Consider the following 16,417-nt stretch of genomic DNA (forward strand, 5'->3'; position numbering starts at 1 on the left):
TGTCACAGCCTCTGTGAGCTCATCCAGACTATTGGTAGCAGTCGTGAACTTGTCCCAGTCAGTGCAGTCCAAGCACGCCCGCAGATCCTCCATAGCTTAACTGGTCCACTGTTTTGATGTCCTCACAGCAGGCTTACAGCGCTTTAGCTTCTGCCTGTATGCAGGAATCAGGTGGACCATGGCGTGGTCAGAGTGACCCAGTGCTGCTCGGGGGACCGCATGGTATGCTTTGCTGATTGTAGAGTAGCAGTGATCCAAGATTTCCTTCTCTGGTAGGGCATTTGATGAATTGTCTATATTTTGGGAGTTCTTGAGTGAGATTGCCTTTGTTAAAGTCGCCTAGCACAATAACCAAGGAATCCGGATTTTCATCCTCCACACTCAGTATCTGGCTGGCGAGCACACGTTGAGCCTCGTTGACGCTAGCCTGCGGAGGCATGTAGACGCCAACCAGAATGAATGATGCAAACTCTCGTGGCGAGTAAAAAGATCTACAGTTAATAAAAAATGATTCCAGATCAGGAGAACAGTGCTGCAGAATCACACCAGCCACTGTTAATGTAAAAACAAATACCACAGCCTTTCGTTTTGCCAGAGAGCACAGGGTCACGATCCGCTCTCAGCAGTTTGAAACCTGCTAGCTGTAGCGCAGAGTCTGGGATCAGTTCACTCAGCAATGTCTCCGTAAAGCACAGAACGGAAGATGAATGAAAGTCTCTGTTTTTCCACACCAGTAGCTGAAGTTCATCCAGTTTGTTGCTCAGTGAACGCACGTTGGAGAGAAATATCCCCGGTAACGCTGTGCGTGCCCCACGCCGACGGAGTCGCACCAGAGCACCGGCTCGTTTGCCTCTCCTACGACGCTTTGCTGCTAGGACAAAGCCGAGGGTGGCTTTGACTATAATTCCTACTAATTCTGCCGCTGGAAGCAGAAAAGTGGGAAATAAATCCACAGGAGTTGTAGACCTGATGTTTAGAAGTACTTCTCTTGTTAGAGAACCCCGGAAATCTTGGCAGAACACTGAATTAACAGACAAAACATGATGGAGAACCTCGCAGCAAATATGGCTGTTTAAAAAGAGGCCAGTTTTTTTCTGGGGGTGGAAGGGTGACGGAATTCTGGACTAGCTATGAGGCACAGCTTTCGATGGACAAGGTAAGAATAAAATGTATGTATATAGTCTAAGAATACTTGTTTTTATTGTTATATACCACGAGGGATGAAAAACTCTGCAGTGAAGTCGTTAAAGACTATTCACTGGTTAATATAGTAGGATGAAACACTCTGCTGTGAAGTCGTGCACTAAACTCACAATGGATCCTGACCTGTAAATGTATATTTACAGGTCAGGTTGAAATTGACACAATAACTGATTGTTATTGCTGATGGATTGGGAATTGTAATCTACACATGTTAAAAGGGTGTAAAGGCCACTAGAGAGTGGAGTTCTACATAAGTGCATTTATTGTTGCTGAGATGTTTGTTTTGAGTATCTGAGTCTGGTGGTAGACATGTGCCTTCAGGGCCTGGTCGACCAGGACTCCAGGGTTTTTGCTGCATAGAGAACATTTTGGCGTGCGCCAAAGCCGTTTTCCCTAGCGCCAATGACAAATCCCGAGCGCCAAAGGCAAAAAAAAGTCAGCGATGAAGAAAAGAAGAAAAAAAAAGCTGAGTGGCCACTAAACTGTCGTTCCGCTGCGAGGGCCAGCCCGACGTGCACGAATACACCTGTACAAATGCAAATGAAATTTCCACTCAAAATGCTGACAAAAGTTTGATTTACGATTTCAAACGCAGCCTCCATTTTAACCTGGAATGATAATATATAGTGCAGTGTTTCCTCTATGGCTAAATTTCTGCCGCCACGGTATCAGAAATCAGGCTGTACAACATTTTGGGCCATCTATCAGCAGTGATTGTTAGAGTGCATGTTGGAGAATAGCACGGACACACGCTTCACACCGCAGTTGAGATTGCGTGTGTGCGTCCTTGAGAACTGTAAGTCGTATAACTTATGTTGTCAGTTCATTTAAGCCTGTTATTGTATAAGTCTATAGTTCTTGCAAATTTAAATTAAGTTAACTGGTGATTTTCGTTGTTTGTATTCTTCCCCTGCTAGCTAAATTGCACATTTAGCGAATCTGTTGATTCGATAGCGATTGCTGCCCTTGCTCAGGTTAGTATTTTAGGTACATTATTATGCTGAAGTAGTTTTAATTAATAAAAAGTGGGTTTATTGTTATTATTTGCTACAGAATGCTTAGCCTATCAAGATCAAATGAAGCAGGCAGTGTACATGCTTCAGAGTGGCCTAACTTAATCGATAGGCTAGGCTACTGACCATTTACAATAAGTTTTTACATCAATTATTAATTGGCAGCATTTATGCCATTTAGAACATACTTTATGAGTGTAAGGTGTCTTTAAGTAGCCTAACTTTATTGCTTTAGGGGAAATAGGACGAAAATATGTGCAATATTACATTAGCTATGAGACTATTACATTAACCTGTTCCGAAATATAGGTTTAGTTTCGGCGGGGGGAGGGGGGGGGGCAGAGATGCAAAACACCTTGGAATAAATACATTGATTAGAAAAAAGAAAAAAATGAATATATATACATATATATACAGTAGTGTGCAAAAGTCTTACGCACAATAAAAATAAAAAAGGTTAAGGAAAAATGCTTTAACCTCATTCAACACGTAATCTGCCGTGAACATTCAGCCAAGACATCATAGCTAGACAACATCAACTCACCAGGATAATTTCAAAATAAACCAACTGTTCTTGTACGAAATCTTCCTGTAGTCAGTCTCTATTTGTAGTCTGTGGTAAAAAGTTCTATGTTTTATCTAAGCCACTTATTTGGCATCAATCACATCAACATCTTGATCTTAGCTCTGTGTATGGGTCTCTCCGTTAATGGTGCGAGTGAGGGAACGCAAAAGGGGAGGGCTTAGGGAGTGTCTCACAATACCCAGTACTAATACTAATGTGACTAGAGTGAAACTAACAAGGGTTACACTCTCCCCCTCAAGACCGCATGAGTCTCTGCATGCGTTCAAGGCCTAACAGAGTCTGTAGCGACTGAAGGAGTGCTGTTTCTACATTTTTAAAGAAGGAACTAATGGCTAAGATTTGTGGTTTCCCTAATTCATCATAGGTCAGTTTGTGGGGCTGATGTCTAGGCCTACTTGAGCGTCTGACTTCAGGCTGTTCTACAAGCTGTTCTTAAGGTCTCTCATCATCTTCAAGATCAGAAAGGGGCAGGGATGCAGGTTCTGGCTCAGGGATATCAGTGACCACTTGGTCTGGGCTCCGAGTGGGGCCTGACGGGGCAGGAGCATTCATTGACTCTGGGCTGTTTGCACAGGCAGAAGGGGCAGTGTCACTGAGCTCAGGGCAAGGCTTATCAACAGATGGAGCATCACTTCCGGGGAACTCAGGAGGGTTTGAATCCGTAACATGTGGCCTAACATGTGGTTCCCTTGGCTCACGTGTATGGTCTTCCAGTGTAAAAGGGCCCGAATGATGAGGTCTGGGGACTGTATTCCTGGGTAAAACTCATCCATACTGTCTGCTTCACTCTCTGAATCATCTGGACATCCTGGCTGGTTTTGGGGCTTTTGTTTTCTGAGTCTCATCTTTCAGGAGGTCTCTGTGTAAAGTTCGGTGTGGCCCGTCACCTGTTTCAGATTTCACCACGTAGACAGGACTTTCTTTAATCTGTTTCACCACCACATGAATCTTTTTTTTCCCCATCTGTCTGCCAGTTTGTGCTTACCCCTTATGTTGACGTTACGGACAAGGACTCGATCTCCTGTAAAGAGTCTTGCAGCTCTAACTGTCTTGTCGAAGCGAGTCTTGTTCTTGTCTCTTGTCTTTTGTGCACTTTCACCGGCCAGAGAGTAGCTTTCTTGGAGACGTTGACGGAGGCTTTTGACGTACTCTGAGTGAGTAGGGTGAATGTCAGGGTCGGGAATGATTCAGAGGACAAAGTCTATGGGGAGACGGGGTTGTCTCCCAAACACTAATTCGTATGGTGAGTATCAAGATGTATCGTTTCTTGTGCAGTTGTAGGCGTGCACCAAGGGCTTAACATAATCCCTCCAATGATGCTTCTCTTGTCCTCTAAAGTTCCAAGCATTCCCAGGAGCGTTCTGTTGAACCTCTCCACTGGGTTCCCCCGAGGATGGTATGGAGTTGTACGGACTTTCGTCGCTCCTATGACTGCACAGAGTTCCTTGATAGTTTTGGATTAGAAATCCCTGCCTTGATCACTCAGCAGGCGACTGGGGAATCCATAGTGGACAATGAAATTCTCCCATAGAGCCTTTGCTATTATCCTTGCTTTCTGATCTCTTGTCGGTATTGCCATCGAGAACTTTGTGAAATGGTCTGTGATGACGAGTATATTTCTTGTGTCACGACAATCAGGTTCTAGCGACAAGTAATCCATACAGATGAGTTCCAGTGGATACGTACTTGTGATGCTTTCCATTGGTGCAGCCTTTTGAGGCACAGCCTTTCTTCGGAAGCAGCGCTCGCATGTTCTGCATTTTTCCTCAATGGCTTTGGCCATGCCAGGCCAGAAGAAACGTGCACGGGCCAGGTGTAGGCCACTCTCAGGGCCTAAGTGGCCGACATCCTTGTGTATGCCCTGTAGCGCCCTCTCTCGAAACTGCAGGGGTAGCACCAGCATAGGCCGGGAGGCCATTGTTCATGCCACTTGGGTACAGCACACCATCCTTCAGCTCCAACTTGTCCCACTGTCGCAGGAGGAGCTTAACTACTGGGTGCTCTGTGCTGACTTCTCTGGGGCGGGGCTTATCTGGACGAGCAAGCATTCGAATGCCACGGCTAATGTGCTGATCTTCAGCTTGAGCTTTCCGCCAGTCTGTCAGTGTCATGGAGGGCAAGACATCTAGTCCAAAGGACTCAGGCACAGAGGAAGCGTCTGCCGCAAGAGACTCTACGACAACGCTATCAGAGCAGTGCCTGGACTGGGAGACTACAAGGTGGCGTTGGCATATAGCTGAGAGCACTTCACATGATATGTTGCTGCCAGCCACATCCGCGAGCCGTTTCTTGAGATCCTCAATTCTTTCTTTCTCTTCCAGGAAAGGATCATCCTCACAGGGAGGATCTTGTGGTCTGCGGGACAGCCCGTCGGCATCTCTGTTGGCCTGGCCTGTCCTGTACTTAATGTTGAAATGGTAATTGGAAACGGCGGCCAACCATCTGTAGCCAGCAGCATCCAGCTTGGCGGAGGTTAAGACATACGTGAGGGGGTTATTATCTGTTAGGATAGTGAATTCGCACCCATACAAGTAGTCATGAAATTTGGTACAAACTGCCCATTTAAGGGCTAGGAATTCTAACTTGTGCGTGGGGTAGTTCTGCTCACTCTTCGAGAGGCCCTTACTAGCGTACGCTATAACTCTGAGCTTTCCCTCTTGCTCTTGATAGAGCGCGGCACCCAGACCTTGCCGGCAGGCGTCTGTGTGGAGGATATATGTCAACTGTGTATTGGCAAAGGCAAGGATGGGGCCAGAGGTCAATCTTCCAATGAGGGTCTTGAAGGCTGTTTCGCATTCAGGGGTCCAGTCATCCCCAAATTGGACCCCGGGATTTGGAGGACTTTCTACACCGGGTCGCTTGTACGTCTTCCCTCTCTTTCTTGCTGGGTGATAACCTGCTGTCAGGCTGTTAAGTGGTCTGGCTATCTTCAAGTACCCTTCAACAAAGCGCCGGTAGTACCCCGCAAAACCTAAGAAACATTTCAACTCCTTTTGGTTGGAAGGGCGAGGCCAAGTCTTCAAGGCTGAAACTTTGTCGGGGTCTGTGTGGACTCCCTGAGCATCCACTACATGGCCCAAGTACTTTACTGAGGTTCTAAAAAAATGGCATTTCTCAGGGGATAGTTTCAACCCGTAGTCCCTCAGACGGGTGAGTACTCTCATTAGTCGTTCTTCATGTTGGTCTAATGTCTCAGAAAAAACAATCAAATCGTCGAGGAACACAAGCACTTCATTCAGGTGTAAATCTCCAACGCACCTTTCCATAAGGCATTGAAAGGTACTTGGTGCGTTTGTCACTCCTTGAGGGAGTCTGTTAAATTCGAAGAAGCCTAAAGGACATACAAAGGCCGTCTTGTGTTTGTCTTCTTCAGCAACCCCTACTTGATAATACCCTGACTTAAGGTCCATCACGGAAAACCACTTGGCTCCACTTAAAGCCGCGAAGGTTTCCTCAATGTTCGGGAGGGCGTATGCATCTTTGATGGTACGGGTATTTAACTTTCTGTAGTCGACACATAAGCGAATAGTTCAATTTTTCTTCTTCACAACTACAATTGGGGAGGCAAACGGGTTTTCAGATTCCCTAATGATCCCTGCATCCAGTAACTCTCTCAGGTGCTGTTTCACAGCTTCTCTGTCAGCTGGGTGAATAGGCCTTGACCTTTCCTTGAAAGGGGTTTCATCATGCAATCTAATGTAATGTTTTAACTGCTGTGGTGTGGCCATAACTCAGATCATCAGTGGCAAACACTTCAGGAATGCTAGTTATCTTTTTTGTTATATGCTCTTTCCATTCTTCTGTTAGGGGTGAATCATCGAAGTCAAGCTTCAGCTGGTCAGAGAGAGAATGAATTCGACTTGGATCACATTGGGCAGATTCAAGGGGGGTGACACATTGAGCTGCGCATACCTGGGCAAGGATAATATGGGGCTGTAGAGTGAAATCGTGGTCACTCACATTACACAGGAAGATGGGGATCTTGCTGCTAGCTTCGCAAGGAATGTTCACCAAGGCAGGTTCCAGTAGCACTCCACCAGGCAGGGGGCAGTTTTCATGGGGCTCAAGCACAAAGTCAGTTTGGTGGGCACTCTTCCCCATTCTGACAATGCCCAAGATACACATTTTCTGCTTTGCAGGGATGATGAGGGGTTTTCGTCGCTGTAGCTTCACGGTATATGGGCGTCTTTTAGTCTTGTGAATCCTGGCAATATGATGGAAAAGCTCCGCATAGCCACCTTCAGAGGGGATTTGGAAGAGGGACTTGAGCCCATCCTGTCCAATGCCATTTTGGTAAAGTCTGTCAAGGACATTGGTCCCAATCAGTAGGGGAATCTGACGGTTTAAGTGGTTATCTGGAATTACAAGTGCAAGAGCTGTTAAGTATTCTTTTTTTCCCATAACTGACTTGGGGAAGGAAATGTTCACTTCAGTATAGCCAAGGTAAGGCACTTTTTGGCCACCGGCACCTTCGACTTCGAGGAGGGAGTGAATGGGTTGAATGGGAAAAGAGGGCAAAAATCTTTGACAAAAAGACTCTGACAGAGTTGTTACCTAGGAGAGACTCGCATGGCACATCCTCAAGAAAAACTGAAGCTGCGCAGCGAGGGCCTATGAGACCTGAGGGTAGAGGCTGGGTGACGGGGTAATGCGATCTGATGTCTGTCGGTGCATTGACATAACACTCTGTGTTTCTGGGACTGCGGTAACTTCGGTTCTCAGCTTCTGGGTGTCCCACGACAGGAGCTGTTAGTAGTTTAAAGGGCGGGGAAAGGTATCAGTCTAAAATCTGGAACCACCTCGTCTCTCTCTCAGTTCAGCATTTTTCTTCTGGACCAACGCTGGGTTGGCGTCTTGAGCACACTTCGCAGCGATGTGCCCATCTTCGCCACACTTGTAGCAAAACCACGCTCTCAGCACCCCAGGGGGCCTCATGTGCTGTTGGGCTGTGCTGGCCACAGGGTAACTGCCTCTCCCAAAGCTAGCATTTCCTTCTGATTCATTTGCCCATTGTGACAGCTTTTCCACTTGTCGGGCTAGTGCATCAATTTTCTTTTCAAGGTTATTGGTATCATCTTGATTTCCTGCTTGTTTTGTGAACTTACTCAGTCTTTCCAGGTGTTGAGTTCTCCCCCTGATTCGTGTTGGAGTGACAACACCGGGTCAGCATCATGTTGAAGTGTCTGAACTGAATCATTATCATAAGCAGGCACGCCTATAATGGCATGGGCATGTGCAGCAGCTCTGGTTGATCCCACACAGCAAAACTGCCGGTGTTACTTTTTCAGTGTTGGTGTTAATCAACAGGGTGCAGTGTTATTTTAACACTTAATAGATAAAAATGTACACTAAGAGAGTTTTTTGATGAAAGTGTTGGTGTAGATTTTGGTCGTTGGGGGGGGGATTCTACACCGTGAGTGTTAAATTGACCACACCCTCGCATTTCCGGCAAAGAAGCGCCATCCAGAGCTGATCCAAAACTTTCGGTAGCCATCTTTCTAACCGCTGCGGTAAGTCAAACTCGGTTAATGTTAATGTTGTGCAGTTGATAAAGGCTTAAATAATTCGAAAAATCGTAGTTACTTTGCTTTTGTATGGATGTATGCTGTCTGTTACTTTCTAATCCCATTCTAAATAGATTTTTGTCGAACTGGCAATTGCTAGCTTACACTTGGTAAAGATGGTAGCTAATTTTAGACAACGGCTGTCGAGATAGTATAATATCAGTAATATCTGCGACTATTTTTTATTAATGTGCTTGTATTTCTTTTTACTAGCAAACATCGAAAAGATAAGTTTCACTTTGCTGACGAGTAAACTGAGGAGAGCTGGACAGGGCGGGAACAGTCGAGGAAGGAGAGGAGAGAGGTGAGTTTTCGCTATCATTCATAAGGAGAAGTTAATAATGCCTAGTATCTTGTTGAGGGAGTAGTAAATGTAGATATATTTATGTTTAGTCATAGCCGCAACAAACTCCGGTAGTTATCTCAATGCCGGAATAAAACCCTTGCGAGCACAGATATTTTTTAATATGCTCTGTAGCTCGCTATCTCAGCAGCAGCTAACAGCTTGTTAGCTAACTCTTACAAACAAGCTTAACATAAAGCTGTCTGTATGTCCCTTCTGTTTAGCTTAGTTTGCCTGTATAGCGCTGTTGATCTGATATCAGCCCCCCTCCCTTTAGCAGCAGCACAGACAGGCTCACATCAGCAGCACAGGAGGACAGATAAGAGGAGAGGAGGAATAATCATGTTCTTCATTCTTAACCTCAGTCCCCCCTTTTAAAACCAACTATGTTGTCTTGTTTAATCATGTGCATGTTGTTTTATACCTTTTAGAATGTGTTTTATTTATTTATATATAAATGCCATTCTTTCCTTTGAAGGTGAAGACATGCTGGTTCCTGTCGAATATAAGGGGGTGAGCAAATGGGTCAGGGTACCAAAGGTGGAGGAGGTCTTCAATTTCTCTGAATTTTTACAAGGAGGTAACTAAAGTGTCAAACTTTATCCATGTCTTCTGTTTTGTGTAACTTACTTGGAAGTTATGCTATAATCCAAATTGTCTTTTGTTTTAGTGCTGGCAAAATTCAATTTGTCAGGTTTTACTGCTTTGATGCTCAAGGATTCTGCAGGAGTTGAAGTGGATTCTGACATCTTTGATGAGCTTCTGAAGTCATCTCAGGTGTCCTTCAAGGCCTTCACTGAAGATTGCAATGGTAAGAAAATGCAACTTAGTATTTCTCTTAACTATTTTAAATGTAATAATTTATATCCAAAGTTAGTTCTATACAAAAAATATGATTTTGTGTGTGTGCGTGTGTGTGTGTAGACAACAGTTTTGGAGATTCTTCAGAGGGCTCATCCTTAACTGATTGGTCACCATCACGTGCATCCCATGGGTCATCTCCAAGCTCAGACTCAACAATTATACTAGAATCCACCAAAGCTCGAAGAAAACGGCTGATTGAAGGACCCCCTGACAGCAGCAGTGCTCGCGATGTAAGTAATCTTTAAACTAAGGTCTCAAGCTGCAGATAGTAAATTATTATTGGTTTAAAAAAAGAAGAAAAAAAACATGCGAAAGGGGCAACACTCCAGAGAGGAAATGTATTGGTCTAACCCCATTCAAATATGTTTTTGCCGTCTACTTTAAATGTCTGAATGCTAGGCAATTGTTGTTTCAGATTGTCAATGCAGCCCTGCATTCAAAGCCGGACGGTGACCAAATAATCAAAGAATACGAGAAAACAAAGAGTCTGTCGGATGGTACAAGAAGAAGGATGATCAACATGCTTGTGGCTGACATGGTAGAGAGCCATGGGTAAGTATTGCACACTTATAAACACATATTGATTTGACCAATGTTCATAATATAATATTTAACAATTATTTCTGTGTTCAATTCAAATATATATTGTTCTATCATGATTACAGTAATAATGAATAATATTGACAACAGCACAACAAAAGCAAAATGTACACAGCAAATTCTCAGCCTTTGTGCTGCATAATCCAAGTCTTAGATATGCAGCCATAGTTTCAATATGTCCCTTACATGTTTTACACTGTTTTCCCTTAATGTTTTTTTTATATTTCAAAATAAACTATTACCTGAAAAGTCTCCTTTTTTTTTTAAACAAAAAAAAATCTATCACAGCCTGCAATTAAACCTTTTTTCAGTCACTTGATTTATGGGTGAAGTATCACTTTAGTAATTCATCTATCTTTTTGCAGGAGGATCCCTCCAGTAAATATCCGCAGTACGTATGCACTTGGCATTACAACCTTGTTCCCAAATTTGAAGGACCCGGATTCAAAGAATGGTTATGTAAGTATTGATATAAATATACATCCATGCTGCAGTGTTTCAGTGCATTGAATTACACGCATGACAGCTCTGTTCAGGATCATTCCTTGTTCTAAACCAGGTAATGGATTATTTTTTTGCTATGTAATCTACAGGAGCATTTCTATGATCACCAGAGTGGTTCTGGTTACCTGGCATGGAGGCTGAAGACTGTGCAGCGCAACTCTGCTCAAGAGATCAAGAAATCCAGGTCCAGCTTTCAGGATGGCCCTAAGACTCATCGCAGCATGCATTCACCTGTGAGGCAGTTGTCAGGTGACGAATGCAATGAAGCTATATCAGTGATGAGGCACTCAAGTGACACAACCCTCGTCCAAGACAAAATGAGGGCAACATTTCAGAAAAGACAAAAGGTTGTTCAAGACCCAGCAACAGCTTCCACTGTCCTAGACCTTTTTCCGAGATTCCTGGACACACCAGGCTTGGTAAGAAATTATGACTTGTTGACAGCTTTGTTCTGTCTTTATTTGTTTGCTCTCTAATGTATTTTTTCCTGTCATATTTTGTGTTTAAGATCGACCAAGACTTCAATATGCTCTTTGGTGATGAAGTGACTGGTAAATTCCTCGCTAAATGGCCAACATTCTTCAAACCGAGGATCATTGCGGAGTGCAAAAATCTTCCTCAAAGTGTGCACGTGGATGACCTCCTTTTGTCTGCCCAACAGGAATCTGATGATGGTGGTAAGTGTAAATAAGAGACTTAAGACTACACATGCCTGTATTCCATGCATCAAATATAATTTAGAGCCTGATTTTTTTTTTTTTTTTTTATCTGCTGGCTTTCACTCAAGTGTTTAAGGCAACAAAAAAGGTTGTTGAACATGGCTGTTTGTGTCATATCAACAAATATCTGTGATCCAGTTTGTTTTCTTTTTTGTCTTTATTGTGCAATCACTATTTTTTACATTAAAATTACATCACTGCAGCACAAATAATACTTGTAGCCCAGGTTGTCCTCATATTGATAGTTATTATAATACATATAGTGCTTAAATATACCTATACCAAAATGTAAAGATAATACCCCAAGTGCCTTAATTTCAACCCAATTGCTTTTAGCCAATGTATATTACAATAAATTGAATTTCCTGCACTCATTTTTGAAAGAAAAAGTATTCTAAAACGTTCAATGTTCTGACTTTAAATTAATATTGTCACAAATTCAAGCTGCTGTTCTGTAAGATTGCTGATTTACAATTGATTTTTTTCAGGCAGCCTTTGGTTTCCTTTCATTTAACATTAACAGTCAACAAAGCTATCTAGAGCCAATTCAGAGTCTCTGTAAGTGAACATTGAGAAGACATTGGTAAAGTAATTCAGGTAACTGCAATGGTGTTTTTTTTTTTCTGTAGTATGGGACTGTGAGGTTGCCGCCATCTGCTTGTTGCTTCACCTGTTGCCGCCAACATCCAAGGGCAAGAAGTCTGCAAAGATCAGCGCAACAGATGCTGCTGTCCGCCTGGTGAAGTTCCTTAAGGTCTGTTCTCAGAATTGTGTTTAAAGTATTTTAGTAGTATTGGGTTCTCAAGGGCTGATAGTCATTTTGTGACATGGGGTGTAGCAGATTTCTTCTTTTGAAACATTTCTTCTTTCTAACAAGTTCAGCTTTGTCCTAATTTGAAATTAATTGCTCATGAAATGAATTAATAATAATTAATTAATAATTTTGCTTGAAGAATGTATCCTAATTCTAGGAAACAGTGCTGGCATTCCGCACCAAATCCCGACATTTTATTCCATGGAATTCATTCTCTCCCTCTCTCTTAGGTGGGGAGAAGCATGGAGACCTTCCTGAAGGAAACTGGCCCTGCTCAGCCCTTTCTCCTGTGTGTTGGAGAACGAAAAAACAGCATCCAGAATTTCTACATCATCCTGGACCAAAAGGCCATTCCCTCCAAGACACAGACTGGAGTTGCTGCCTTTGACGAGCTCTTCAAGGCACATTTTGCTTTTGCTGTGTCCTACGATGAGGCGCTGTGCAACTTCTACACCTTCATCCAGACAACCGTGTATGGCATTGACGTTGGCAGTGTGAAGGAGAGTCCTCGGGTGAAGGAAATTCGAGCAAGATTTCTTCACAGTTCATTTTGAAGAGGAACTAATTTCTGACTTGAAATGTTCACATGTTACATTTGCAAGGTACAGCACAGAAATGGTTCATTGTTATGTCGACATTTGAAGTTTCAGCATGGATTGTACCCAGGAAGGTCTTTGCGTTTGCATTGTGGAGAGGCTGGTTGTTCATTTGTTTTTTGCACATACTTTGGTTACCAGCGGCACTTATCTCGAGCACATAAGGATGGTGGTGATTCAGATTCCGTCAGTGATGTTGAGTTTGGTCCTGCAACTAATGTTGGAGCTTCTGTTTCACAACAACTTAATGTAGATCCTCCTGCGACTGTCACACACATTCCAATGGATAACACGAAAATACTAGACATGTGCAGCTCTGTTATTGCTCAACTGCAAGCCTCAGGAGTTCCTGAAAGTACGGTGCAGTGTTTAGTTGGTTCAATGGAGGAACTGGTCGATGACATCCATGCCCATGCAAAAGAAACTGTTGTTGAAAGTTTGTCATCTGAAGCATCCGGAGAAACATTAGAAAAAGTTCAGGACTGTTTTGGTCAACTTGAAAATCCATTTTCATCTCTTAACACAGAATCTAAACGAAAGAAGCACTTAGAAGAAAAATGGAAAATAGTGGAACCAGTGGAGTATATTCTTGGTGTGCGTTTTGATACACGCAGAGATAGAACAACAGGAACATACAGGCAAGTTCCTGTAAACGACAAGTTCATGTATGTACCAATCATGGGGTCTCTGTCATCTATGTTTAGGAACAGTGAACTTTGTAACAGTTTCCAAAAAACTAAACCACACCAGGAGGGTTTTTACAGAGATGTAAATGATGGCTCCTACTTCAGGAACCACATTTTATTCTCACAACAAGAACATGCTTTGCAGATACAGCTCTACTACGATGATTTTGAAACTGCTAATCCATTAGGCTCAAAAAAGGGAATTCACAAACTTGGCTGCATTTATTTTATTTTGAGAAATCTGTCCCCGAAGCTTAATTCTGTGTTGATGAACATACATCTTGTTGCCCTCTTTCACTCAGAGGATTTAAAGAAATATGGGTTTGATCCCATTCTAAAGCCACTTCTCAATGATTTAAAGATGTTAGAGGCTGAAGGAATGCAGGTGCCCTTTCAACCCACACCTTTGAAAGGTTCAGTTTTTCAGGTTACAGGTGACAACTTGGCTATACACGGCCTTTTTGGTTTGGTCGAATCGTTTAGTGCAAAGTACTGTTGTCGCTTTTGTTTAACTGAAAAGGGAGAGATGCAATCAGTTTTCAGTGAAGATCATCCAGGTTTAACTCTACGTTCTAAAGCCCTTCATTCAGAACACTGTGCTGCCGTACAACAAAATCCAGCTTTGGCCTCAACATTTGGTGTGAAAAAAGCATGTCCTCTCAATTCCCTCAAGCTGTTCCATACTTCAGACAACTACGCTGTAGATATAATGCATGATCTACTGGAAGGAGTGGTGCAGTACGAGTTGAAGCTTGTGTTTCAGTACTTGATAAAGAACTCGATATCTGTAAGCTCATTGTCAGAAAGAATCATGAGCTTTAACTATGGATTTACACAGAGAAAAAACAGGCCAAGTGGGGTAAAATTGGACGATGATAGCAACAATCTTGGCCTTAGTGCTGTTCAGTCATGGTGCCTCTTGCGCAATACCCCATTGATGTTTGGAGATTTAGTTGGGAGGAATGATAGCTGCTGGAACTTGCTGCTCCTCTTAATACAAATCGTCAACATTGTCTTTTCACCTATTGTAACCCATGGTATGACTTGCTATTTGAAACATCTGATTTTCGATCATCACAAGCTTTTTAAATCTGTGTTTCCAGAGCGAAATCTGCTTCCAAAGCACCACCACATGATACATTACCCAAGGTGTATTAGAAAGATTGGGCCACTATTACACATGTGGTGCATGAGGTTTGAAGGCAAGCACAACTTTTTTAAAAGGTCTGTGAAGAACTTTAAAAACATCACAAAAACACTGGCAAAGAGACATCAGAATCAACTGCCTTTTCATTTTGAAGGTTTTTATTTTAAAAGATTCCAATTCGGCCCCATTACTGAAGTCTTGGTCAGCAGTTTGGAGGGCAGTGAGGCGCTGAATGAAACTTTCGATTTGTCATGTGTTTCCACAACTTCCTGGGTCAAAAGCTATGGCACAGAGTATCAGCCTGGGATGTATGTATGTTCTGTTGTTGAAAATGAGATGCCTTTGTTTAACAGGATTGTCAGTGTTATTGTTAAAGATGACAGTGCTTATCTTCTAACTTGTGCTGTCTCAACAATGTATTTTGATGATCACTTAAATGCATTTAGCATTGAGGAGAAAAACAATGTCTTTGCGCTGCTGTGTGTAGATGATCTGATGTACTACAGGCCGTATGACAGGCAATTTTCAAGTGATTCTGACGACCAAATGTTTATTGTCCCATACTCTGTTTTTGTGTGACTCCATGCTGTACTTGTATTTAAGACCGTTTTGCATTTGTGCTGTACCTGTGCTTTCAATACACAATATTTTGTGAAATTACTTCTTGTATTGCCTTTTGTATTGTGGTTTTGGCTGGGGAGGAGGGTGGGTGGGTCCACAACATTCTACACCCTCAGTGTTATTTTTTTTTTTTACACCTGTAAGTGTTGATAAATTGGAGTCCAGTGTAGTTTCTAGTGTAATATTAACACTGCTCAGTGTAGTCTGGCAGTGTGGATTCTATAACACTGACACTAGTGTAGAGTATTATTAACACTACTCGGTGTTGGCCAGTTTTGATTTTTTAACACTGACACTAGTGTAGAGTATTAATAACACTACTCAGTGTTGGCCAGTGTTGATTTTCAACTCGTTTTAGTGTTGAATTAACACTGTGTGAGTGTAAAATCATTAACACTTTCAAAAGTGTTACTTTAACACCCAAAATAGTGGATGCATATGCACACTTTCTGGGTGTTAAATTTGACACTCTCAGAGTTGATTTAACACTAGCGATTTTGCTGTGCAGGTGTTTCTTCATTCGATCGTATTTCGCAGACCTACGGTCCTCCTCCGTCCTCAGCATGAGGAGCAGGTCAGAGAAAGACGGAGGGTGTTCTTTCTTGAGCTCCAGTTGTAGGTTAATTATGAGGTTCTGATCCCAACAGCCTCTACAGAATTGACGGAGCAGCAGCTTGCTTGTGTCCTTCGGGAAGGCTCCCCCTCTAGAAGTGGCTTTAGTTAGGAGCGTATGCAGCCGGTTAAAGTAAACTGAGGGTTTCTCGCCATGGTTTTGGCTACAGTTCAGGAAGGCCCCAAACAGCTCCTCTCCATCCTCAACGACACCAAAGGCTGACTCAAGCTGAACATAAGCACTGGGTGGGGAATCAATGCCAAGTGGCTTCACAATATCAGTTGCGGGAGTAAGTAAGCTTTCAAGAATCTTTCTCACTTTCTGACAGTCGGATAAAGAGGGGTCACTTATCAAGAGGTGAACTTGAGTGCGCCAGGTTTCATAGTCCACTTCGCCATTTGGCCTCGGCTTGCGCCCAGAGAATGTACGAAGACGGGAGTGGAAATAAGAATGCGGAGTTGGCTCACTGCGTATAACATGTTCAACGACCACCCTTTTGACATGTGGGGGGTTCAGGATACCCTCATCAAGATCAACAGGCTTG

At 43.0% G+C, this 16,417-nt stretch overlaps 2 protein-coding genes across 5 annotated transcripts in view; one reads left to right on the forward strand and one right to left on the reverse strand.

Annotated features, from left to right (window-relative positions):
- Positions 1-16,417, reverse strand: part of nudt9 (nudix (nucleoside diphosphate linked moiety X)-type motif 9) — a 241,099-nt gene that overhangs the window by 198,493 nt on the left and 26,189 nt on the right. The window lies entirely within an intron of this gene.
- On the forward strand, positions 8,295-15,291 carry LOC134013643 (uncharacterized). 4 transcript variants are annotated; one of them, XM_062453225.1, is made up of 11 exons: positions 8,295-8,312; positions 8,580-8,670; positions 9,188-9,289; positions 9,380-9,520; positions 9,634-9,803; positions 9,989-10,125; positions 10,539-10,632; positions 10,767-11,096; positions 11,186-11,354; positions 12,026-12,150; positions 12,441-15,291. In XM_062453225.1, exons 3-11 carry the CDS (start codon positions 9,196-9,198, stop codon positions 12,762-12,764), a joined length of 1,584 nt encoding a protein of 527 aa, XP_062309209.1. In that variant the 5' UTR covers positions 8,295-8,312; positions 8,580-8,670; positions 9,188-9,195; the 3' UTR covers positions 12,765-15,291. The 4 variants fall into 4 exon arrangements, with proteins under 4 accessions (XP_062309209.1, XP_062309218.1, XP_062309228.1 ...); XM_062453234.1 differs by lacking the exon at positions 8,295-8,312 and having other exon boundaries at positions 8,335-8,670; positions 9,649-9,803; XM_062453244.1 differs by lacking the exon at positions 8,295-8,312 and having other exon boundaries at positions 8,335-8,670; positions 9,188-9,222; positions 9,427-9,520.

Source organism: Osmerus eperlanus, chromosome 2 (genome assembly GCF_963692335.1).
Source record: "Osmerus eperlanus chromosome 2, fOsmEpe2.1, whole genome shotgun sequence".
Lineage (NCBI taxonomy): Eukaryota > Metazoa > Chordata > Actinopteri > Osmeriformes > Osmeridae > Osmerus > Osmerus eperlanus.